The 27,893-nt window shown below is 38.4% G+C and overlaps 1 protein-coding gene across 1 annotated transcript in view; it reads right to left on the bottom strand.

Moving 5' to 3' along the window:
- The window catches only part of LOC134215920 (homeobox protein HMX3), a 45,602-nt gene extending 18,927 nt beyond the window's left edge, over positions 1–26,675 (bottom strand). The window contains exons 1-2 of the mRNA XM_062694999.1: positions 26,258–26,675; positions 4,029–4,351 (exon numbers count right to left, since the gene is read on the bottom strand). Of these exons, the coding sequence (XP_062550983.1) occupies positions 4,029–4,351; positions 26,258–26,528 (594 nt within the window). The 5' untranslated portion in view covers positions 26,529–26,675. The remainder of the gene's footprint in view (positions 1–4,028; positions 4,352–26,257) is intronic.
- Positions 26,676–27,893: the final 1,218 nt, after the last annotated feature.

Genomic DNA, 27,893 nt, shown 5'->3' with positions numbered 1-27,893 from the left:
ACTGCTGTTTTAAGTCTGGATGCAACGAAAGTCTTCGTTCCAGTGCATAAAATCTTTTCAGCGCCAACGACCTTGAATCAGCTAATTCGCTGACGGATTCCTTAAGCGGCAGCTCCACGATGTACCGCCCAGATGCATCTCTCCGATGAGTCTCTCGGAAATGTTCTTCACATTCTGCTTCTTCACTGCCACATTCTTCTGTATCTGCAACGTCTTCGACTTCCCAAAACCGTTGAATGGAATGGCTTAATTCATCCATGGTGACTGTGTGCGTATGAACCGCACCGTCATCGAACACACCATCCACGACCCAGCCAAATTGGGTCTCACGCAAAATTGGCAGACTGTCACCCATTGCTATTTCACCAGGCAACAACAACTTAAGGAACCATTCGTTGCCCAGTAGCATATTTACCTTACTTGGGTTGGAAAATGTCGGATCGGCTAGCTGAACATTAAGGGGAAGCTCCAACGCGCTGACATTGATGACCGATGTTGGCAAATCCGATGTCACCTTGTCAGTTACCAGACACTTAACGTTTGCATGGAAAGTTTGATGAATGTTATTTCGTGTTATTCACCCCCAAGACCGGGATGTTCGACGAACCCAGCTTCAAACCCAACAAATTTACTGCTGCTCGAGATATCAAATTAACTTGGGAACCACTATCCAGTAAAATTCTGCATGGGTGGGGGTGGTAGTTTCTATCCAAGATGTCCACTACCGCTGTAAGCAGCAACACTTGCTGCGTACGAGATGCCAAACTGGAACACAATGCTGTCGTCGGTGTTGCTGATGTTGACGGGCCCTCTTGATCTGTTGCTAGCTTCGGAGTCGGCTTAATTGATGATTCCAAAACTTGCTTGGGTTTTTCCTCAGCATGAAGGAGAGTATGGTGCCAACGTTTGCATCTTTGTCACGATTTTTCCGACGAACAATCGACACTCCGATGAGCTCAGCGTAGACAATTGAAACAAACATTTCGTTCTCGAACCTTGACCAATCTTTGCGGGACAGTGAGGGATTTAAAGTCGGCGCAGCTATGATTAGCATGTGATTTTCCGCAAAATTCACATTTCGTTTCTGTCTCGCTCGAAGACAGAACTGCATGAGATTTCTGCACCGACGACTTGTTCGTTACAGAAATAGCCCTAACTGGAGCCGAATATGACTTCTGACTGCTAGCCTCGACTCTTTCCAGGATGAAGGTCTGTTCCTTCAGGAACACCAGCATGTCTTCGTAGTCGGGTAGCTCTCCATGCTTAACGGTTGACTCCCAAAGATGACGCACATCGTTGTGCAATGCAGCTGCCAGTAGATGGATGACGAAATCCTCTCCTACTCTTTCGTACTCTCGCTCCAGGAACTTAAGACCTTCAACATGGTTGCTGCACTCATCCACTAGAGCCCGTAACTCAAAATGGCTCTTCTTCACCATACGCTTCAGATTCAGCAGACCGTTCACATGAGAGTCGATAGCATGGCGCTTATTCTCGAACCTCTCTTCCAAGATTTGCTACGCGTGGGCGTAGTTGCCCTCGTTAATGGTCTTGGCATCAATCAGACCAGCTGCACTTCCGACCAAGGATTTATCCAGATGGTATAGCTTCACTGGAGGCGGATCTGGACCCTTATCCACGAGATCCTTGAACATGGCCTTGAACTTCGGCCAACTTTCATACCGGCCATCGAATATGGGCACCGGCATGCGAAGCGGTTGATGGATAACAACCGGTGCTTGTTGGTTCTGGTTACCTATCCTTGCGACGACGTTTGTGGCCGTCTTGTTAGCATCGAGCTTAGTGAGCTGTTCCTCCAACAAAATGGAAACAGTATCGTGAATGATGTCAAACTCCTCATACTGTTGCTCATGTTGTTCGCAGTCATCAGTCAGAACGACATCCATGATTTGGTCGTGAGCAACGTTGTACTCCTTATAGGCTGCTTCCAACTTCGTCATATAGACCTTTACCTCAGCTTCCGTCAGCTGAACCACTTCATCCCCATCTGGGCGAATAGTATTGAGGATGCGAGACACCTTACCTTTTGCTGCGCCACGACGGCGGACGAGTCGTTGGATGTTCTCCATGACTGTTAACTTTTCCGTCAACTTCTGTTTTCTCTTCTCCTTCTTGCTTAACGGAGTGGAGGAATCTAGAGTAGACTGCCCAAGTGCAGAACTAGCTCCAGAGTCTCCCTCAGCAAGGTCTTGCTTTGTAGCCGTGCATCTTACTGCCAAACAAGAGATATAAACGCCAAAAATCATCGCAAGAACCTCTAAACGGTGCTCCACAAGTCTTGTGAACTGCGATTCGTTCAGTTCACGTTTTGACTATGTTAAGGTGATTTTCCAGCTTTTGAGCGCATAAAAACAACGACTTTTGAAGGTCACACTTAAAACACAACTACTTTTAAGAAAGCACTTAAATGCTTGAAAATCACTTCAACATGGTAAAAACGAGAACGGAACAAATCGCAATGTTCACAAGACCACCAAAGACATCAAAAGCTTCCATTGAGAGGTTGTTGCCTTGATTTTTGGCGTTCATATCTCTTGATTAAATTTTCAAAATTTAAAATAGCTGAAAAACACTAATACGACCAAAGCCACTTCCAAATTGTATCCGTATTAGCTGAAAATTTGACAGACAGCTTATTTTAGCATAAGAATTTTGATTCAGGGTTGACCGGTTGAATTTTTGATACTTTTTGAAAACATGAAGAGGTCCATTATACCTATAGTTCAGCCTGAAATGGAAAAAAAATCCAGTACACCCAATTCTTTTTTTACACGGGGGATGCGTTCCGTGTAAAAAAAGTTTTCAGTTCAAAATTTGAGAATCCGTGTAAAAAAAATTTGATGATTTCTCGACGAATCAAGCAAAATGGAGCAACTTTGCAAAAATTTTGTTTGTGATTTTTTTTACACGGCCGTGTAAGAAAAAATCCGTGTAAAAACAGAATCGGGTGTATTCAACCTTGCGCAGAATAAAATTATTTATGTCGTACTTCAGAGACTGATCACGGTGTGTTTGCCCGAAGTGGCTTATTTTCAAAAAATCAGTATCTCTAAAACACTCACTACACGAAAGTATAGGTTTTCCTCTTTCACGTAGGTGCATTTTTAAAATGTTCTATCGAGGGTCATTTTTCCATACATTTTTGGGGGGGTTAAATCGGCTACCATTTGAGATTTCTATTCTAATTTGCACCAAAAATAGTGAAAAAAATAAAAATTGTTCTTGATCCCCCGATAGAACATTTTAGTTTACCCACTTACCCACTGAAAGAGGAGAGCATCTACTTTCACGTGGTGCGTGTTTCAGAGATACTGATTTTTGAAAAATAATGTTTCCTCATAGACACATCGTGTGATAGTGGCAGCAATGGCTAATCCGGAGACGAGCCAGCCTCGGGCTGAAAGTCTCCTTAATAAAGACACAAAAAAAAAAAGCAATGGCTAATTATGATCAATCCCTAAATTATCATAACTTAATTCCGCTGCTCGAAAAGTGGATGAAGCATGAGCGCGATTTGGTAGATGTTAATGCGTAAACCTTTTTTGTTAAACATTAGGGAGGAAGTAACATTGGCAACCAACAATCACGTGTTTTGAATGTCTGTGCTGTCGCTCGGTGTTACACTACCACAGTTATAATTATGCGGAAGGCGGAAAGAGACAAAAGACACACCGTCTATGCTGCCGTAATCTGGAAAAGTGACGTAACAGCCATTTTATAACATGCATGTTTTCCATTTTTCTGTTGAAGAGCTCGATGAGTAGCACTCGTTAACACCATTTTTGGAAAATGGCGTATACGTCACTTTTTCAGATTACGGCAGTATGGTGATTCGATCAAAAACCTATTTCCTTTAATCAGTTTTTCTTGCACCTTGATGATCTGCATTTCAATTCTTCAATTAACAGATGATTTGGCAGATCTGGACTTTTTCTGGTGGCGACGATTTGCTTTGTGACAATTTCAAGGTGAAGCAACCGTTAAGGTGAAACATTGAGCATATTTACCTGAGAATCATGTAATCCTAGATTGGCAGCTAGACGTTTTCTGTCTGGGTTGGTAATGTATTTCTGTTTCTGGAAGGTTCTTTCAAGGCCTTTTTTCTGGAGATTGCTAAAAACCGCTCGTGACCAGGATCGTTTGCCCTTTCTGCTAATCTCGGCTTCTCCCAATTTACACATTTTATTTTGATGGTGCATACCATTGATTATACAATCATGGAATACGTTGTAGCCTTCATCTCCTGGCACTGAAGCACCTGTATATCGGTGAACTCTCTGAATATCTTTCTCATAAGAAGCCACTTCGAATGGTGTGTCAATTTTTATACCTGAAAATATAATTACAATGTTGTATAATGTAAAAATGAAACATAAAATGTCTTTATTCTTGTTCTAAATTTTCAAAATTATGGATTTTTAAATTACTTTATTTAATAATTCGTATATTTTTTGACTCCTCAATCTCAATCCATTAAATCCTAGATGCTATAAATAACAAAAAGTAGGTAGTAGCTGTATCAGTTTTGGCCATGTTCCTAATTGGGTCAGTTTCTTGCATAACTCCGAAAATAAAGAAGGGATTCAAGGGATTTATTAGTTCTAATAGGTTCTAACAGGAGATATATCCCTTATGCTTATTCGCTGTTGAAACTGTTTTTGTAAAATATGTATTTTCCACGGTTGGCCAAATTAGGCCAAAACCGGTACACTTCTTCATCTTCTTCTTATTGACATTACATCCCCACACTGGGACAGAGCCGCCTCGCAGCTTAGTGTTCATTAAGTACTTCCACAATTATTAACTGCGAGTTCCTAAGGGAAGATCCATTAATAACGTAACGCAAAAAATGGACTTTTTCAACCCCCCCTCCCCCCTATGTCACACTTTTTGTATGAAGCATCTGAAAATTTTGTATGGATCGTCACACTTCATTCAACCCCCCTCCCCCTCTAAGCGTTACGTAATTTATGGACGTTCCCTAAGCCAAGTTACCATTTTTGCATTCGTATATCATGAGGCTAACACGATGATACTTCTATACTAAGTCGAAAACAAACTTGTTGAAGATTTTCGAAATTGACCGATATGATTGTTATTATGGATGTGATCACAGATAGCTTGTCCAGTTATTCAAGTTTTTTTTATATATTAGAAAATAATCGCAGAATAATCCATCTAGTGGAAATTAATGTCTTTTTGCTATATTATAAAATGTAATAAAAATGCACGAAGCCAAAAATGGAACCTTTTGGGAACATGCAAGTGTTCTGATTGTTTACGTTGACTTTTTGTAGATTTTTTGGTCAATATTTTAAGAGGGATTGCGCGGCCGGTAATAAAGATAATCAGTTCAGTTCGGTTCGGAAGTCCCGTCCTAGGATGTCCCTGGCTATATTTTTTTTTCATACTGCGTTTCAATGATGACAGCGGTCTATGTCTATTGATGATGATGACACCGCGCTTGTCACCAGCTCGGTTTCAGATTCTCCAGTAAGCAGAGCGATCGGCCGGTCGTCGAAATTTAGTTTTGCTTTGTGCGGAAAGCAAAACGATTGGCCGATCAGAAAGTAAAAATTTAGTTCGCATCCGTGTAGTGCGGTCGATAATTAAAATATTTAGCGTTGAGACCGTTTACCAAAACGAACCCCACACTCCCTACCCCTTATATCCAAAATGGCGGACCAAAAATTCAAGATGGCCGCCGCTTGGGCAACGAAAGTCATATAAAACCATACAATATGGATGTCTATCGATCGGGATCGATGAGTAGAACATGAAAATTGATGTTTGACAGCATTTTAAATTTTAAAATGGCGGACCAAAAATTTAATATGGCCGCCGCTTGGGCAAAGAAAGTCATATAAAACCATACAATATGGGTGTCTATCGATCGGGCTCGATGAGTAGAACATGAAAATTGATGTTTGACGCCATTTTAAATTTCAAAATATTGTCAAATATCAATTTTCGTGCTCTACTCATCGTGCCCGATCGATAGACACCAATATTGCATGATTTGCATTTAGAATTTCAAAATGGCGTCAAACATCAATTTTCATGCTCTACTCATCGTGCCCGATCGATAGACATCCATATTACATGAGTTTATGTGATTTTGGTGGCCGAAGCGGTGGCTATCTTGAATTTTCGGTCCGCCATTTTGAATTTCAAAATGGCGTCTAGCATCAATTTTCGTGTTCTACTAATCGAGTCCAATCGATACATACCCGTATTGCATGAAAATGTGATTTTGGTTGCCGAAGCGGCGGCCATCTTGAATTTTCGGTCCACCATTTTGAATTTCAAAATGGCGTCTAACATCAATTTTCATACTCTACTCATCATACCTGATCGATAGACACCCATATTGCATGATTTTATGTGATTTTGGTTGCCGAAGCGGCGGCCATCTTGAATTTTCGGTCCGCCATTTTGAATTTTAAAATTGCGTCAAACTTTGAATACGAGAAAGCCAGAATTCAGCAGTCGTAATCACATAAAATTTCTGGAAACACTTGCTTTCTTCGATAATAAGAACATGAGCACACATCCGGGTTCACAACTTCTACTTGCGAAACTCGTGCACTGGTGCAGCAAAACCAAACCTGAACCGGAGCTCCGTGTACACAGCACACGGTTCAGATTTCTGAACCGAACCGAAACCGAACCGATGCGAGTACTGAAAACTGTGTGCAGCAGCAGAGAACACGTGTTGAGTTTTGTTGAACCGTACCCGAGTAGACGAAAATAGCTCAATAATATCAAATGTTAATAAGATAGCAAAATGAGATATGAACATGATTGATATCTGGGAGCTGCGGATAGAGTCAAAACGAGTGTCAAAGAATCTCCAAAGTAAGCTGTCAAAAAGTATCCATTGCATCGAGAGAGGTTTTGTGCATTCTGAGCGCAGACGAGAGATTACACGTATAAATCAACTCATACTAAATATAGCTCATTTTTAATAAATTTCAATTTTATGGCGTCATTTTAAATATATCGACGGATTCAACATAAGTGGAGGGTATGAATTAATTTAACATTCGACACGTTAATTTATACGATGCGGTAAATTGACGAAATCTTTGTAATTATTTTTTTAAAGATAAACATAATGATAATTCCATGTGAGAAAATCGTAACGTGTACAGTGAACACTGAGAGGAAATTTGCGAGTTTCAAGCAAAATATCTTGAAAATTGGATTCGATCGAGTCCGCAGCTCCCAGATTGATATAAGAGCTATCGTGTACGCGGCCTTCCACGGAGCCTGCGGCCTCTTCCGGGTTCTCTACTAAATATTATCTTCGCTTGACGTTCTTCCGGCATACGAACAACGTGACCATCCCACCGTAGTCTGCCGTGTTGAATAAGCTTAATAATATCCAGCCCTTTATACACCTGGTACAATTCGTGATTCATTCGGCGCCGCCAGATACCGTTCTCCTGTTTACCGCCGAGTATTGTCCGCAGCACCTTACGCTCAAACACTCCGAAAGCTTTCCGATCAGCCTCCTTTAACGTCCATGTTTCATGGCCGTATAAAGCCACCGGATGAATCAGAGTAGTATACAGGGCGAGTTTTGTTTTCGTTTGCAGACTACGGGACTTATGCTGGTTACGAAGTCCGTAATATAACATCATTATCGCACGTCACTAATGTTCCAAGATATACAAATTCTTCTACCAGTTTTCACCATCCAGCACCATTTCGCTACCACCACCACTAATGAACCCACGTTGATTGCCAGCGACCATATACTGCGTTTTGCTGGTATTGATCGTATATATAGTCCAATCTCTTGATCGTATATATAGTCCAATCCTCCTTGTCTCCCTCTTAAAAGACACAAAAGCCTCTTCCACGGCAAGGCTATCAATCCCGATAATATCGATATCGTCCGAAAATCCCAGGAGCATATGCTGTGGCTTCTTTGCCTACCAGTCTCCTAATCGCTCCCTCGAGCGCCATATTGAACAGTAGATTCGAGAGTGCATCTCCCTGCTTTAATCCATCTAAGGGCCGATGTCCACGTAGCGTTTTTTCACGCTGCGTGCACGCCGCGGTCACGCAAGGTACCCAGCATCAAATGGAGTAATGCACACGTAAACGTGTGCACTACTACACTTTGATGCCGGGTAACTTGCGTGGACGCGGCGTGCACGCAGCTTAAAAACACGCTACGTGGGCATCGGCCCTAAGGTAACAAATGACTTTGATATTTCATCCACAACCCTTACACTTGATTTCGATCCGTCCAACGTTACACGAATCAGCCGTATCAGTTTCGCCGAAAAACCATGTTAAAGCATAATACGCCGCCTTGAAATCAATAAACAGATGATGTGTGCAAGTTGTACTCCCGGAATTTGTCAAGGATTTGTCTCAGGGTAAACTTTTGATCCGTCGTTGATCGGCCCTCACGAAAACCTACTTGGTATTCGCCAACGAAGGACTCTTCAAACGGTCTCAATCTGTTGAACAGAATACGGGACATAATTTTGTACGCCGAATTAAGGAGGGTTATTCCTCGGTAATTGGCGCACTCCAGTCTGTGCCCTTTCTTAAAGAGAGGGCAAATGAGGCCGTCCAACCAGCTAGCAGGCATTTCCTCGTCTTCCCATATTTTCGACATAATATAGTGCAGAACTTCATAACGCTGCTCACTGCCATGTTTGAGAAGTTCAGCCGGGAACTGGTCCTTCCCCGCAGCCTTATTGTTTTTCAGCTCTTTAACAGCTTTTTTAACCTCATCTAGTGTAGGCGACTCCACAGCTTGTCCTTCGTCGGCAATCGTCGCTAATATTTTATCTGCTCACCGATGCACCGTCACTTCCACTATTCAACAAAGTCTCGAAGTGTTGCTTCCACCTGGCAGCCACTTCGGTTTTATCTGTCAGCAAATTCCCTTGTTGGTCGTTGCACATGACGGGAGATGGCGCTGTCTTTCACCGCACGCCATTGACAGACTCATAGAACCTTCGCACATCGTTCTGCTCCATTTTTTCCTGCGCCTCGCTAATCACTTGTTCTTCATATTCTTTCTTCTTCCTGCGGTGGGTTCGTTTTTCGGCTGCTCTTGCTTCCTTGTACCGATCTCTATTCGATCGGGTACCCGACACCAACATCCGGCTTCTGGCAACGTTCCTCTCGTCTGTCACTCTCTGACACTCCACATCGAACCAACCCGTCCTGGGTCGCCTCTGTGCAGTGCCTACCACTTCTCGTGCTGTTGTGCTCACCGCTCCATTAATCCAATTAATAGTATGTCTCGCTCGATTTTGATTATCTATCATATATAAGATACGATGCCGGTGAAACATACAAATTAAAGCATCTATTTTGTCCAACTGCTGCTTGAATTGTTAAATAGCATTGTTCTTACCTCTCACTTGTTCGCTATTTTTACCAAAACATGGTTTAATTTCAAAACATTGAATGTTTAAGTAGCGGATGTTTATTATTATAAATAAATTCATGAAAAAACAATATTAAAAACATTAATCGTGTTTATATAAAAAGAAATTTTTTAGAAAAAAAAAATCGCTGTACGCTCAATTTGTCACCTGTAACAGGCGTGTTTTTATTATTTTTATTTTTATTTATTTTAAATAAATAAACTTCAGAGAAAAAATTTCAATCATTTTATGTACGCAGACATTGAAGGAACGGATGAATATTGAAATGCATTAAAAACAACCTAGCCAACAATTTAATTTTCTTTGAAATTTTCGAATGTAGTCATCTAATCCATACTGCACTCTCAATTTTGAGAGTGACTGTTTGTCATCATGCAATCACAATTGAGTTCTGTTGTCCCATGCTTTACTGTAAAATGACACTAAAAATCTCAATTAATACAAGTGGAAGTGAATCTAGACGTCTTTGATATAATTTTCATGCTCATATTTAGTTTATAAATTCCTGGGGGGATCTGTTACGTTTCGAATTAGTTTAACTAATTATTTCAGTTTCAAAACACGCAATATCAAAAATTAGCATTAGTAGGAGCACAAAGGCATCGCGTTTTGGCTAAATCATAATTATTTCATTAGTTTTTGTTACATCTGCCGGGAATAATTATTTTTCCCTGCAGCATTATTTGTATCATAAAGGTACGAATTTCTATAATTGATTGAAGCCCGAACTGGGTATAGTCTGACTTTCTTTGGTTAATTTTCTATTCTTACAAAACAGACACACCGCATGCGGTGATGTAGAAGCCGAACCTAATTAGAGCTATGCTGCAACACTCCATGCTATACTAATATCCAATAGGTTTGGTTTATTGCACCATTTTTCCTTCTCCGTTTCCGAGCAATTTGTCTTATGAATGAATGATACATTTCCAAACATTTTGATAAATAAATTGTTGTTCAATTGACGCGTAAATAAACTCCAGTCGCATAAGTACCTAGCTACGGACTCCGGGAAATGTTTTCCACACTTGGTGCTCTCACCGCGGTCGTTCATCACCATGTGGATGATATCAAGTTTCATCTTGCGCTGTACTATTTATTTATTTATCTCTTTCTTTTGAGCGTAGTTCTAGCGCGATCGTGATCATGGCGACCATATAGAAATAGATATGCTGCGCGAAAACTTCGAGAGTTCACCTTCAGTGTGATTCTATTCGCTTGGCGCAAATTTGATATTCTGTTCTCGAATCCTTTCAGATTTCAGACAGTTCACTGGAGTTGTTTTATTACCTATAGCCGTTTTATGTTATGCTGCGTCTAGAAAATCTACTTTTGTGATTTCGGTCACTCAAAGTCAAATATTATAATTACATGTTATGAAGAAAATTGTGAATAATTGAACCATATTAAAGGCTACCTTACACCTCGGGAAAATTTTCCGCTGGATGTTGGTCCCCGCGCATTTCAAAAGGGGCATGGGATTTTGATTTTTGTTTTCCATATAAACATGTAGCTTTTAAAGGACCCGAAAACTCTTGCGAAAACTTTTTCTAACAGGTACCCAGTTTCTCTAAATATGATATTAGCGGCGTGAGAGCCGAATTAGTGTCAAATGACATTAATGTCATGACATTCTGTGACATTTTTTAAATTTCGCTCTCATGGCTCAAACTTTGTATTTAGAACAATGATCTGTTCGACAAAGTTCTAGGACCCTACAGCACTACGAGTTAATCAACAAATCCGAACTGTAAATTCTAGACCAACATTTGGAAAGGGCGTAACAGCCAAAATTTATTCCATCGGATTCCTTGTCTACATACATAGCCATCTACATAGACGAAAAACGGGAGCGATTGAATTTTGGATGTTACGCCCTTTTCAAATGTTGGTCTAGAATTCATTTTGAAAAAAGTTATAAGGAAATTAGTAATAGCAATGCCATAACATTTTTACAACATTTCCCTTCACTGTTTGCAATAGAAGATTGCAACGATTTTTGTCTAGATTTGGAAATTATTTCATTGGTCATTTGTTGCAATGTCTCAATATTAGAAATTTTATGAAGTTCATTGGTACTATACCGCGGAGGTAACTTCAGAATCATTTTCAAAATTTAATTTTGAACCCTCTGAAGTGCTTTCTTTCTGGTATTGCAGCAACTAGTCCATATTGGCACAGCATACAACATGGCTGGTCGAAAAATTTATTTGTAAATCGTAAATTTGTTTTTAAGACAAAGTTTTGATTTTCTGTTTATAAGTGGATTTTTGTTACATTTGGCTTGAATGCCTTCAATGTGATTTTTAAAAGTTAATTTTTGTTCTAGCAGAAGTCCTAAATATTAAGCTTCGCTAGACCAATTAATTGGAACCCCACTCATAGTGACAATATGTCTGCTGGAAGGTTTCAAATAAGAAGCTCTCGGCCTTTGTGGGATAATTATAAGCTGAGTTTTGGAAGCATTCGGGGAAATTTTCCATTTTTGCAAGTAAGTGGAGAAAATATCCAAACTTTCTTGCAATCTACTACAAATGACACGAAGGCTTCGCCCTTTGGCTGAGAGGCCCATGTCATCTGCAAATTAAAATTGATGACACCCTGGTGGTAAATCAGGTAAGTCAGAAGTAAAAATGTTATACATGGGCCCCAGTATGCTGCCTTGTGGAACACCAGCTCTTACAGGTAATCTATTAGATTTCGAATTCTGATAATTTATCTGCAGTGAGCGATCTGATAAATAATTTTGGATCAATTTAATAATGTATAATGATAAATAATGTATATTTACAATCAAACCATATCAAACCTTCATGCCAAACACTGTCAAATGCTTTCTCTATATCAAGAAGAGCAACTCCTGTCGAATATTCTTCAGATTTGGTGAGTCGAATTAAATTCGTCACTCTTAATAACTGATGAGTTGTTGAATGTCCATGGCGAAAACCTAATTGCTCATCAACAAAAATATAATTTTCATTAATATGAACCATCATTCTGTTTAGAATAATCTTTTCAAACAGTTTGCTTATTGAAGAAAGCAAACTGATTGGGCAATAACTAGAAGCCTCAGCTGGATTTTTGCCCGGCTTCAAAATTGGAACAACTTTGGAGTTTTTCCATTTATCTGGAAAGTATGACAATTGAAAACGTTTGTTAAATAAATTAACCAAAAAGGATAAAGAGCTCTCAGGAAGTTTTTTGATAAGTATGTAGAAAATACCATCAACACCCGGGGCTTTCATATTTTTTCAAAAGGGGTTTCGAACTGGGATCCAACTTTGAGACATTATTGTCAAAGCTGGCATTTCTCAGAGTAGCGAAACGTTTTTTAAATTTTATTTTGCAAATCTCGCCAAATAACTTTCAACGCGGAACGCGAGTTCATTGGTTTTGCTTTCGCCTCACATTTTTAAGATGGATCAGTAGCTGAAGATCGTCTTCAATAAATTGTTGAATTTAATTTCACATTTAGGAATTGGAATGCCTCTGGCTTCGACAATTAAATTTGTCAATGATACGAGAGCATTATCAATAACACTTTTGGTATCGAGAGGAATATCAACATCAAAATTTCTATCGATATACCGTGGGGCATCAAAACCCGTATACACTTAAGCACATTAGGGCATCTTTTGTAATGTTACAGTTGTAGTTATACTTTTTCATCGAATTACAGCTTTTACAACTTTCAAAAATATGAAACGGGATATGTATCTTCAGTAGCAGTTATAAACGACACATGTTTTATATCGAAAAACAAAACCATAATAATCCGAGGCTAATTAAAATGTCAAACTGCTGTGATGTTGATGAAACTGAATTTTTTGAAGTTGATGAAGTGAATTCTTTTGTTTTGAACACAAAATAACTCGAGTAAATTCTGTTGCGAATTCGTGCAAAAATACAACTGAGCAGTATTTTAGTAATAATTTTTCTCACGAAATTGTTTGGATTTTTAAAACTACAACGTCTGTTGAAGATGACATTTTTACAGTTTCAATTTCATTTCCTTACTCCCATACAATTTATAACTCTACTTAAGATGCCCTAGTATATGAAAAAGTCACTAGAAAACAGAAATCGAATGCAAATAAAACGTTTGACATTGACACAGAAGCATGAAGGCTTCTACTTTTCAAGTGTGTTACATTCACACATTAAAAACTACGAAAAACATGATAAAATCAAAGGATCAAAATCCGTAAAGTTATTTTTTTAACTAAATATTTAACTGGAAGCCGACTGATTGACTAAACTACCACTGTAAATAGTTCAATACGCACCTTGAGAAGCGATCCCTTCGATTTGTATTCCGCGTATCTTATAAGCTTATAAGGACACACCTGTAGTACTTGTACCATGGTACACGAGGCCAAGAAAATTATTCCAAGACTATCTTTGATAAAGATAATAATCGGTATGATACTCAGTTCAAATCTTGATTTGATACCCTACTTGCTGTCTAAAAAGAGAAAATAGGTTTGAAAATAGCAATTTTTTGCGTGGCGTACTTTATGGATCTTCTCAAATCAGAAGGGTTATTTACAAGACACGACCGTACGACGTAAACTACTTAAAGCAATTGAAGTGCCATCCGTTTACTATAGGGTAAGTACGGTCAGACATTCAAATGTTGTTATTGTTATCAACTAGTAACATCGTGTTCTTGAGTGTTTTAGACATGTATCACTCAATAAAACATTGAAAGCTGATTTTCATCAAAAATAGGCTTCTTATGCTGAAAAACTAGTTTATTCAGCCTAAATTGGGTCCCTACAGCACATAATAATCAACAAATCCGAACTGTAAATTCATTTTGAAAAAAAGTTATTAGGAAATTAGTAATAGCAATGCCATAACATTTTTTTGACATTTCCCATCACTGGTTGCAATGCACATTTGTTGCAATGTCTCAATATTATATTGGGCAAGCATGGGGCTTGCAGTAGTTATTAGATACTATGCGAATTTAACTTGTTCAAAATTATCTAGTCTTATGGCAGCAAGTTTAAAAATCTGCTACTATTCCACTATTGAGCATTCTACCTTCCCGTTTGAGCTTGAGCTTAATTGACTGCCCGTAGTTGCTACTCCATTATGACCAGATCAGCTGTTCTTGCACAAAGAACCAACAGATGTTGGATGCTTGGGACTAGCACTTATCTTCAATGTACAAGTACTGGTGATTTCATTTGTTAGTTCATACTGGCGCCTGCCACGTCAGAATGCAAGTCAACGTAGGGAAGGGGGAGGAAATGATGATGCAATCACTCGCCCACTGCAAGCCGAATATACCTCTGCACTTACCACGAGTTCATACGGAAATTATTGGAATGTTTGGGTTAGGTTCGAGAGGAAGAGGTTCATCTTGGTTAACGAGCTGCCAAAGTGACAGATAGAAGAAAGCAACTGATGGAATTTCTAATTCGATGTAGGAAACGAGCTTTTTTTAGTTCATTTCCAATTCCAGCAGCTACTGCTGGAATAGTCAAGTTGAAGGTATAGGATAAAAAATGGCAACGGTATGGAAGTCCATTTCCAGTTCTACCGAATGCTATAACATGAGGAATATAGTGAAAGATACAAAGTTCAAGAATGGAACGGACCTGGTATTGAACCCACGACCCGACCTCCTGAGTATGAGGCAGAAGCAGTAGCCGTATGACTATCAAGCCCGTTCTATTGAGCATTTTACCTTCGCGCATAGAAAAAAATCAAACATCAATTTTTCAACTAATCGTTTTTCGATTATACATTTTATAATTGGATTATTTATGGTATCATAGTAAATTCTACACCAATTGTACCATGACAATTTTTGACGATAACCTCTACAATTTTTGGAATTTGGATGATACACTGATCGTTACCATTCACTCTAACTTTCACCTACTCAGTGGCTGAGTAAAATTGTATTGCCATCTCTTTTCTTTCCACGGAAATTTTACTCAATTTCCGTTAAAAGCAGGATTACTCATAGTTTTGAGTTGTCCTGTTTTTGACGGAAATTGAGTAAAATTTACGTGGGATAGAAAGAGAGAGCAATACAATTTTACTCAGTCACTGGGTAGGTGAAAGTTAGCGTGTTCAAAAATGGCATTTTCTGCGAACAAAAAAAAACTGTATTATTGAGGTTACAATCACTTTATCATGCATTTAATGATTCTATGAATAATAATCGTTTAGTGTATTATCGAAATTTAATTATGAATAGTTTGACATTTTTTATCTGTATCATAAATGGAAGTGCTCTACCATGTTTCCGGTGTACAAGAAAGGAGACAAATGCGACGTGAGAAACTACCGAGGCATTACTTCTCTTGGCGTGGAATCAAAAGTGTTCGAGTCACTGATCTACGAAAAACTGTTTGTCTCATGCAAAAACTACATCAGTTCGTATCAACATGGCTTCTTTCCGGGTCGATCCGTAGAAACGAATCTAGTCAGTTTTACATCATATTGTATGGATAATATGCGCAAAAAGCTCCAAGTCGATGCCGTGTATACTGATCTACAAGCAGCATTTGATAAAGTGAATCACGACATACTGCTTGCAAAACTTGAAAAAATGGGATGCTCTAAAACCAGAGTTACTTTTTTCTCATGCGTACAAAAATGTGCTACTGAGACTCTTACCAAGTTGGCTCATAGAACATAAAAATCGAAGCGTGCTGGATTATAGAGGGACGCATGAATCAAAGTTTTGAGCGCGCAATAAATGTGACACCTCAGATAAATCAAGTGCGCGTGCCCCGCGCTCGTCGCCGGGCGCTATCTCATGCGCTCCTTTAAAATAAACGAAATGTTTTGAATGAAAATGCTAAGGCGTATGCATGGTTTTTTAATGCATCCATCAACAAAAAATGAATGATTTATGTTTCAAATGAGGTTCAAGCTAACCAATTTTCAATCCTTGGACGTTAACGAACAACAGTTTTGTTTAGGATTCTGAAAAAAATAGTTATTACGTCGAAAAAGCGAATGCTCTCCGGATGGCCATAATGTGGACCCTCAAATCTACCAGAAAACAAGCTTGACTAAACACAAGCGAAACAGGAATTAGTTGGTGTGTTACATACATCTTTCGGCTACAGGTGTTGAATCTTTTAATCGTGATAATTTCGGTGTAAACCTTTTGTATGACAGTAGACGGAAAGCGATCAATATAATTAGCATGAGTTTCAAATAATTTAACTTACCAAAGCATGTTTTAACGACACATATCATTTCAGCTATGGGATTATCAGAATTTAAACGACTATTTTTAAATAAAATACGTCTTCAATTGGGAACTGTATCTTGAAATTTTACGATTACTTCCGGACTGATTAACAAAATCCTACAACTCTGGCTATAAAACCTTCACAGTATCTATTTATATGTGCACTTATTTCACACGCAAACAATTCGATTATTTTTCATCTATGGAGGGGCCTATCCAGTATTTTGCGCTCGATAATGGCGGCCTCGTGAGTTCCTTTTTGACATTCAAGAGGTAGAAAATATTTACATCTTTCAATCAATGTAGGCTTTGATTCATTGAAAACATTGGCACTCATCAAGGTTCATACAAACAAACGAACGTCAAATATTTCCCCTAAATTTTTAGTATTTTCTCATATCCATTTTCCTAATAGTTCAATTCTATTTTCTAGGAATGTTTATGGCTGACCATCCTAATGGATTCCCAAACATAGACTTCTCGCAACTGAAACCTGCTTTGCTTCAGTTTTTAATTGTATTTACAACTGTTTTTTTAGCGAGTTCATCGAGTCACATCGAACAAAAGGCCTCCTCACAACTCTCCTCAAGAATCAAGAACAAAATTCTGTCACACAAGTTTAGCACATTCCGTTTAATTCCGCCACGTTATGTTTTGCATTATTTTTTACTAATTCAACACGCGAAACATATTTAAGAAATATTTGTCTTCCCAAAAAGACTGTTCAAAGCTGTAATAGTAAGTCCAACCTAAGATTCAATTGGAAACATTGTATGGTAAATCTATTATCCTTTTTGAGAATGGTACTCATGAATGTAGAAATTAATAGTTAACCATCAAACTTCATTAAGACGTCAAGTCTGATAAAGAAAACAAATAATAAAGTAAATTTTCATTTAGAAATAAATGTTAGCCTCGAAAATACACCATGCTACTTGCGCAAGTTAAACAAACCACTCTGGTAATGATTTCCAATGCTGTAATCATTCGTTCCATGTTCTCTATCCTAAAACTCTTTTAAAATATTTCAGATAAATTTGCGTAATTTTTTTTACTATCAACTAATAATAAAAAAATCAAATTCAATTATTCATACACACGTCTGTCTAACTGAATGGAAGTTCAGTATACAGTTTTCTCTTCTTATTTCAAAGATAAATTCGACAAGTGGGATGAAGATATGATTGAGATAGGTGTACATATATACTTGGAAGAAGATATTTTTGAACATTTCTAGACCAACATTTGAAAAGGGCGTAACAGCCAAAATTTATTCCTTCTGATTCTTCGTCTACATATAAAGCTATATATGTGGACAAAGAATCAGAAGAAATAAATTTTGGCTGTTACGCCCTTTTCAAATGTTGGTCTAGATTTATTCTGAAGCCCAACGTTCTTTACTCATTTTAAGCTATTGAAAAAATATTGTGCCGTTTAGTAGAATCCAACTTTGTGATCCAACTGAATAATAAGGGACGTGACCGGGATCCTGGTACCCTTCCCGAGCAATCTTTATCACATTCAAATATGGTGAGAATTTTCAGGTTGGAACATGAATGGTTCTTTTTCTGTTGAATCGAATCTTCAGCAATCCCAATTTTCAAATAAATATAGCAATATCTAGACACAATTTCAACCCCACTACTGAAGATCGGTGACATTTGTTTATTTATTCAACAATTTTTTATGTGATCAATGCAGACTAGATGAGTTCCAATGTTTTCTACCTCTTGAATGTCAAACTGGGAGGAACTCACGCCGCCATTATCGAGCGCAAAATACTGGATAAAGAACAAAATTGTCGCTGCTGTCTAAATGATTTGATTTTTTGTTGACATCCTTTCTGTCTTTGCGTCCTTGCCAGCTAAAGATGTTTCGCCATTAAATCAGCTACAATTATCCTGTAATTTATTAAGTGTTCCATCCCATCCGATGCTTGTGAAGTTGTCAAGTTCTATGAAAAGCGCACCAGTGCATTTTTTCTTGACTCTGTTTATTTCCCCTAGCGATTCGTCACTAGGGTCACTAGGTGCTCAGCTCATGCGACGAATGCATGAGACGGATGGCATGTGCAGCCCATGAGGTACATAGCAACTAGTAGGAGGCGCGCAATTTAGAAGCGCATCACCTACTTCGTTCATACGAGAAAGCTAAATATGCGTCTCATGCACCACCAACTTAAGCACGTGCACAGTAACTCTGTCTACAACATTCTGCAACTGGCTTCGATCATATCTAGTGCAACGTCAAGTGACCGTCATGATTGGAGATCACTCATCCCATTGTTTTTCGAACGGCTCCGGAGTCCCCAAGGAAGCACGCTGGATCCATTGCTGTTTTCGCTCTTCGTGAATGACGTAACTTTTATCCTGCAGCGTGGAGGCCTGCTGTTGATGTTTGCAGACGATCTCAAATTATACATCGTTATTCGAAATCTGGCGGACTGCCAAGAATTGCAAAAGCTCCTGGATTTATTCAAATGTTGGTGTGAGCGTAATATGATGGTCCTGGCTGTTTCAAAGTGTTACGTAATAAGCTTTCATCGCACTGCCGAAACCGTGGTTTTCGATTATAGTATCGCAGGTACAACTTTACAACGTGTAGATCTAGGCGTCGAGTTGGATGACAGGCTAACTTTCAGACGTCATTTTTCAACTATGATCGACAAAGCGAATCGCCAGCTTGGTTTTATTTTAAAATCTCAAATGAATTCCGCGATCCTTCATGCTACAAAGCCTTATACTGCTCATTGGTACGCTCTCAACTCGAATTTGCTTCTGCTGTCTGAAATCCATATCAAGCTGATTGGACTGCTCGGTTCGAAGCTGTGCAACGCAAGTTCGTACGATATGCCCTGCGCCATCTCCCATGGACGGACCCGCTGAATTTACCACCGTATGCTGGTCGCTGTAGTCTGCTGGGGCTAGATGCTCTTGATAAGCGGAGAAACGTGGCGCAAGCCGTTTTCATCGCCAAACTTCTGTTATCCGAGTACGACGTGCCAGATTTGTTGGAAAAAAATCCATTGTATGCACCACTATCCCTTCGACCTCGAGATTTGCTCTTTGAAGAAAGGCATAAGAGCACCTCCACGGGAGTCCTCATCGCTATTCTTATTATAGCGCTCCTTCTCGAGTGCTATTTTAGGATAGCGCCCCATCTTCCCACCGGTGGTTTCTGTTTTAGGTATAGCGACTTCGTAAACATATTGAGTTCTCACCGGGCGTTGCTAAAAGTAGTCATTTTCTTCTTTAATGGCTCTACTTAGTACTCTATAAGCATTTTCTCAGTTATCAATTGAACGCTTTTCTGTGCCCGTCATTGCATGAGTATGTATTTTGTGTGACAACTATGCTTAAGGAGCCCATTTGAAAACAACAGAATCGGGAATCCGGAGGGCAATTCTACGCTTTGCTCGTAAGGCTAGCTGGAGACCCGTCATCAAACTTTTTTCATTTTTTTTTTCAACATTATTCCTTCTGGACTTCCTTCCTCCTGGAAATTTATTTCGGGGATTTGTACTACTTGCAGTCAAGGAAATTTCTCCTGTTATTCCCGCCAGTTTCCTACAGGAATCTCTTGACTTGACAAAATCCTTCAGGAATGCTTTCCACATTTTTTTTCTCTATGAAGAAAGAATCCAAAGAATTTTCTTGGAAAAAATTACTAAGTTTTCACAAAAGAAATTGTAGGGCAGTTCCAAAAAAAAATCCCGATAGATTCTGGAAGAAATCTTAAAACTATTCTGGGACAACTGCTAAAAATTCTTTAAAAAAAACTTAAAGATTGCTTGGGAACTCCCGGAGAAATCTTCCAGGGATCCTATGATGAATTTCCAAAGCAAATCATGTTCAAATGAATGACAGAAAATAGAAACTTGCGGGAGATTTTCTGGCGGAACAACTTGAAGAAAATACTGAACAATCACTCAAGCAACCTTCTGAGGGATTCCTGGAAGCACCTGGAAGACCTCCTCCTTGGAACAACTTGCTAAAGAAAAACAGTAAAATTTTCTTTAGCGAAAATCCATGAAAATTTCGGACTCTAGCGGGCGTCCGTGCGCATCGCTCCTCATCATACCTGATCCACTAGTATAATTACTTCTTCGCGGAGTTGAACTGGGGCGCTAGATAAAAAAAAATGAATATTTCCCTTGCTATTTTATTTACGCCGGAATTGTTCTGAAAAAGAAAAACAGATTTTCTGCATTTTTTTTTGTCTATACCAAAGTGACGTTTCACGAAATAGCAACTCTGTCTGGAAATTTAGCAACCCAGTATGGGGCGCATAATTTGGAAACTCACGGCTAATTTTGAGTTGCGTTCTTATTTTACATTCCCGTTTAGATACCGCCGGTGTAGAAGTGGGTCTCTATAAAGGGCCCGGAAATAGCGATAGGGACCCAGATGGGGACTCCCGTGGAGGTGCTCTAACACTAATTATGCTGCCAATAGCTGCTTTGTCGCTATGATCCGCCATTTCAAAGAGGTGTCGGACCAATTCGACTTCAACATCAGTTCATCCGCGTTTCGTCAACGGCTAAACAGATTTTTATCAACTGACCTTTAGTTTTAAGTTTTCATGTAGACGACACAGTCAGATGAAATAAGCAAAATAAATAAATAAATAAATAAATAAATAAAAGCGCTATTACTTGAAGAATTATCATTCCATGAATAGAAATTGAATAATATTACCATCATTTCCATGTTTCTACATTTCCCTGAGTTTTTTTTCTGGGGGCAGCACTGCTGAAGGAACCACTCTTATTCATACATCTTCTTCTTCTTCTTCTTTTTAACTGCGAGGTTTCTAAGCCAGATTACCATTTTTGCATTCGTATATCATGACTCGTAGGGTGGCTCAAATTAGTATGGGAAAAACTTTGTTCAATTTTTTTTTTTATGGGCCGCTCTCTTATTCGGTTCTATTTGATGCCCTGATGCTCTGGACAAAATTTCAGCCAAATCGGTCAACGTTTGGGCGGTGCTAAACTCGTTGGAAGTTTATATGAAAAATGTATGCAGAAACATCCAAAAACAGTAAATTGCAGCTGGACTACACAACTTACGATGAAGAACTATGATACTCATTCAGATCTTGGAGAATTTAATACAGAATGTTATGCAGAAAACCGCGAGAAGATTCGAGTTTGCCCGGCTAAGTTATTAGCATTTCTCTGCAGTGGGGTTTGAGTAAATTTCGTTTCTTTTACCCTTGAAAAGAAATAAATTCACCCCTACAACACTCCAGTAAAATGCTAATATCTTTGCGTAATAAACTCTAATCTTCTCGCGGTTTTCAGCATAACATTCTGTATTTTTTATTTTACAAGAACTGAATGAGTATCGTGGTTCTTGATCGTAAATTGTGCCGTCCATACATTTTTCCATATAAACTTCCAACGAGTTTAGCACTGCCCAAACGTTGACCGATTTGGCTGAAATTTTGTCCAGAGCATCAGGGCATCAAATAGAACCGAATAAGAGGGCGGCCCATCAAAAAAATTGAAAAAGTGTTTTTGAGCCACCCTAATCATGAGGCTATCACGATGATACTTTTATGCCCAGGGAAGTCGAGACAATTTTCAATCCGAAAATTGCCTAGACTGTCACCGGGAATCGAACCCCGCCTTATGCGAATCGCTGCCAATCGCTCTTATGCGATTGATTGGTTCTAAAATTTTACTGGGTTTGGAAAATGAAAATTATCAATATTTTAACGTACATAATCAATAGTTTCAATGAATTTGAAAAAAAGCTGAAGCGTTTCCGAATCGATTGATGAGAAAATCTAGAAAATCCGCTACATATAAGAGTTTGAAATCTCCCTAATTTCGTGATGCAGCGCCGTAGCGTGCGGTTGGCCAGGTTGGCCCCCGCCAAGGGCGCCAGCCTTTAGAGGGCGTCGAAATCAAGAATTACACTATGAGAACAATTGTACTAGCTCGTCGATAAAAAATAAATCGAGTACAAAATCCAAAAGTTTGTGGTACAGATATTTTGAGCTAGGGGGAATGACGGCTTTGGCAGGTTTTGTTCTATTATTGTCAGAATATTGTGGCCAAATTTCATAAAATTCGGTCGACAAAAACTCCCCTGCCAATAATAGAACAAAACCTGCCAAAGCCGTCTGATAGGGGATATCTAAATCAAAGAAAAAATATTTCTTTTCTTTCACATCAAGAAGTCATATGGATTGGTCTTAACTTTGAAATCTATTTTGGTTTCTCAACCGGTTACCAACCTATTTTGGTTGGAACCGGTTACAAGGGGCTCTAATGGCTAATACCGAGAAGTAGTAATATGGGTTTTGTGTAAATTAAATTAAGATAAATTTGCTAGTTTTTCTTGGGAAAAACTCCATGTGGCTCGAAAAAAGACCGTTATGGCCGCATTGGGCCAAGCGAAATTACCAATTGCTGCAGTCCTGAAACTTATGCCAGAGCCGTTAAATATGATTCTGACTTTGACTTGGTATGAGGGTTGTGTATTTAAAATAATGGTTCTCATAAGAAACACTAGAATAAGTGATCGGCGAATTCGAACCGTCAAAAGTGGTTCCATTTCGCAAACAAAAAGTGCAATTGCTGCCAGTATTATTTCCACGATTTCATGCATTTTCATACGTTGCCATTTAGACAGTTTTTCACTCCGCCGGTCTCTGATTATAGGGTTGCTAGTTTTCATCTGACAAATTTGCTGAATATGAATATCTCCAACGAGAAATTTAAGCAGCAACAAATTTGCCTTGTTAGAACTTTTAGTTTATTGTTTAATTTATTGTGGAAGACTTTCCTTAATGACTCTCGGTGTTCACAACAGGTTTTCTTCTATTATCAACAATAGAGTCAGAACCAGATTGGTTTGAATTTTATCGAATTTTAGAGTTGGATTTTACTGACCCGAATATGTCCAGAAGTACCTAAAAACTTCTGAAAGACCCATAGTTTGATTTTTCTCAACTGAATAGGTCTGATGCCGATTTCAGTCACCACCTGACTCACTCTTGACTTGATTGACCCAACTAGGTCACCATGTTTCTCTAAACCATTGACCTACCCACTCCAGGGTTAGATTTTCTTAATCCGATTAGGCATTGGATTTCTTTGACGCGACTAAATCCAGTAATTCCTTCAAACCACCGATTAAGCCACACCAGCTTTGGATTTCTCATGATCCGAATAGGTTCAATGGTGCTTCCGATCATCAAACAAACTTGCTCTAAAATCAAGATTCGACTCTGGTCATCGACCATCTTTCTCCATACACTTATTGATACTAGTAGTGGCTCCAAATCACCGACGCCCCACTCTAGAATTGGATTTTTCTTGATTGGAATGATTCGAATAAGTCCGTTAGCGATTCCAGGTGTAAAACGACACCTTCTGGAGTCGGATATTATTGTCCCATTTTACTAGTAACAAGACGATGGTAGTTTCAAAATCTGAATTTATTTCGAATCTTTGGCTATATTGGTAACATTGCTACATAAATTTGTTTTTTGTTAAACATGCTAAGCAGATTTCTCATCACTAGTGTTTTTGAGAAAGTTTCATCATTAATACACAAAATATAGCCAAAGGTTAAAAGATAGGTATTATGATGTCCATCCGAAATACATCATTCATTCTAGTACGTTTCACGTTTTTTTATGTTTATTATTTATTAGAGGATTTTTATTATTTATTAGAGGATCGTCAGTGGTTACATATATTGTTATATATTATAACCCACTTTTTCTTCTTCTTATTAACATTACATCCCCACACTGGGACAGAGCCGCCTCTAGTAGGTGGTCATTAAGCACTTTCAGCACTTGCAACCCACTAGACTTTCACAAACCACATTGTTCCTGCACATGAGTTGTAATTTGAAGCACCTGTGAACAATTAAACATTTTAATTTTACCCTTTCAAAGTAAGATCCAAATTTTTCGCTAAACATAAAATGCAAATATATTAGTTTCCTTAGTAAGAAAGGGGTGCCAAATAAAGGTTTCGCCAAGGGCGCTGATACCCTACGCTACGGCTCTGCGTGATAGTCTTGAATTAGTAAATTGTCGGTTCTATACTGTGTCTAAGCCTTCCCCTTAGACGTAGTTTACATCAAAAATGCATGGACTGAAAAATCTCCGGTGTCCATAAAATTAGTGCGTAAGAAATTCAAAGGGGTATCAGTCTGAAACATGGGCTGTAGTTTATCTTTACAAAGAGTACTTTAATTAAAATATTTCAAAAAATATATAGGGGTAATGACGGCTTTGGCAGGTTTTGTTCTATTATTGGCAGGGGGGTTTTTTATGACTGATTATGCTCAAATTTGGCCCAAACATTCTTTGCATATCAAAGAATATTGTGACCAGATTTCATAAAATTCGGTCGAGAAAAACCCCCCTGCCAATAATAGAACAAAACCTGCCAAAGCCGTCTGTTCCCATATAACATCAGCGTATTTTAATATGCAATTTGCAATTCCTAATCATAATAGGGGGAAAGACGGCTTTGGCAGGTTTTGTTCTATTATTGGCAGGGGGGCTTTTGTCGACCAAATTTTATGAAATTTGGCCACAATATTCTTTGATATGCAAAGAATGTTTAGGCCAAATTTGAGCCTAGTCAGTCATAAAAAACCCCCTGCCAATAATAGAACAAAACCTGCCAAAGCCGTCATTCCCCCTACCCGATTTACAGTTCACGTTAGAGTCATAAAACGGCATACTTTTCCATAGGAATGAAATGGGTACTTTAATGACCATTCTGCGCATCAAATAGGTTGCATAAAATACATTATAACACTCATTTGGTTGCTGTAATGAAAAACAACATCCGGACAGTAGTTACATGAATTCATTTTGCTTGAATGAGCTTGAGTAAGTGTTCAAGTAGTGTCGAGCTATGCAAAGCCATGCAATGTTACACGATAATATGAAATCTGATTGTTCTCTGCAGCAACATGATTTATTGGCAATAATAATGATAATGAAAAATTAATTAGACTGTACCATTTTGGTACAAATTTAGCATTTTAAAGCCCATTTTTCGTCATTGCAGAAAATAGCATGTGGAAATCGTTGTAAAACTCTTTTTTTTTCAACACTCGTGGTGTAAATCCAACTAGGCAAGCCTCGTTGGATAAACGTACAACTCGTGCTGAAAAAATCATCTTTTTGCAACTTGCTGCAAAAATCTTCTATTAAAAGTGTATCTCTATGCCCATACTATTCTTATCAATCCTGGTTCTTATCGATAATGATCAACGAACGATCAACTACCAAATGAACGAATGATAATAAAAATGCATCATCAAATGAACGAATGATAATAAAAATGCATAACCCTCAAGGGGTCGTTCAACAATGATGTCACAGGTTTTAGGGGGGGAGGGGGTCTAAGATTTTGTGACACTGCATATACTAGGTATACAAAAAAGCGTGACAGAGGGGGAAGGGGGGGTCTAGAAATTTAAAAAAGTAGTGGACGTCATATTTGAATCGTCCCCAAGTAAAAGACGCAACCGACTTCAATATAGAATATTATGAAAAAGGAAAAGACTTCCTTCTAAAAGAAAGCGGTATTTTCTTCACTCACCTATAGCAATAGGTTTTGCTCTCATCGGCAATGGTCGTTTGATTTGTATGGTGGCTGAGTTTTCAGACTGCACTGCTGGTGATGGCTCAAATTGCGCGGACTGAGCAATAGGTCTATCGCTTCCAGGACACGTAAAATCAGCTTCGTTCGAATCATTTAATTCATTCAAACCGCAATCACTACAATCACTTAACAATTTTAACTGCTGTGAATGACTAGATATATCCGACAGCAACCGTTCAACACTAAAATTTGTATGATTCGTACACATAATATATCACTTCACTACAGTCGATCATCTGGAGCTGATTTAATATGTTTCGATTTTTCAAACATAACGTGCGTGCTCGACGGATAACGGCAGACTAATGCAGGATTCCGATCGTCTGGCTATATTCGAAAATAAACCACATTGAGTTAGGCGAAGCTAAGTAGTAAACAATAAACAAACTTCTCAATGGTTTCTTTCCAATTCGGAGTATACACGATACAGGCTTAAGTTTTGCATCTTCCACAAAAAGAAAAAATAAATGATTTTCTTTGAATAAGTCATGGTGGTTGGTGTGGATTGCTGATAATGTTTTTTTTCTATATATTTACAAAGCATGTTAGTGCCGTTTTATACGTTGTTGCAATGTTGAGTATGACTTCGATTTATTAGCAAAAAACTCATTTCAAAGGCTGAATAACGCAATTTGTTAGGTGAACGAACACATTTTTAGCCTATTTGCAGTTTTTTTGCAGTTCGAACAAATTTTAATTATTTGCAGTATAAGAATGCTAATATACCTACTAGAGTATCATGGTCATTTTTTCAAATCAATGGTTTTTTGAAACCATTCTAGGTCTCAAACAACTGTGCAGAATTTTGGCGATTGGTTACTTCCTCGCTTTCCGCATCGTAAACCAAGCGTTAAAGTGTAAACCAATTCAAAAAAAAACTTTGCTGAAGAACGTACGTTGCTGGAATGTCCACGAAAAAAGTTATAACTCCTTCGAAGATTGATTGTTTAAACCATATGCAAAAAATCGTTTATTCTACCAGCACTGCCGAACTACGTGGACCAATAATTTATTGAGTGTTATTTCAAAATTATTGATCTTATATAGGACTTTGAAGCTAATGAGAGTTATTCGGAATCATTTTACAAAGTAAAAACTCCGACAAGAAGGAAGGTGGGGTTTGCCCTCTGATAACCATATTGTTCGGAAGTTACGCTATATTGAAAAATGCAATTCACTCGTTTCTGCATATTTCCTTTTCACAATGTAATGATATTTTTTGGTTTTTGTTTTTTTTTGGCAACCCTAGTCGGAAGGGAATGTTGTTATTCAAAGTCCGTCGCGAATAAACCACGTGAAAACACAAGAGCAAAATAAATTTCAGTCTTTTAACAAGAAAATACAGTCCATTTACTCCGGTTCCATTCCGAAACCGTACACATATGTTGTCCGGTAGTGCTGGCAGAAACATTGGTTTCTTGCATAAGATTTGAACAATAAATTTTCGAAGCGTTATAACATTATAATAATAAAAATAACTTTCCAGCTACGTACCTTCTTCGGCAAAGCCTTTCGGTATCTTTCAAACTTTTTTTCACTAATTTTGTTTGTTAATTATCTAATACAAGCATTC

This window comes from Armigeres subalbatus, chromosome 2, assembly GCF_024139115.2.
Source record: "Armigeres subalbatus isolate Guangzhou_Male chromosome 2, GZ_Asu_2, whole genome shotgun sequence".
Taxonomy (NCBI): domain Eukaryota; kingdom Metazoa; phylum Arthropoda; class Insecta; order Diptera; family Culicidae; genus Armigeres; species Armigeres subalbatus.
Note: the sequence above shows the minus strand (reverse complement) of the source record. Positions and strands in the feature narration are given on the sequence as shown.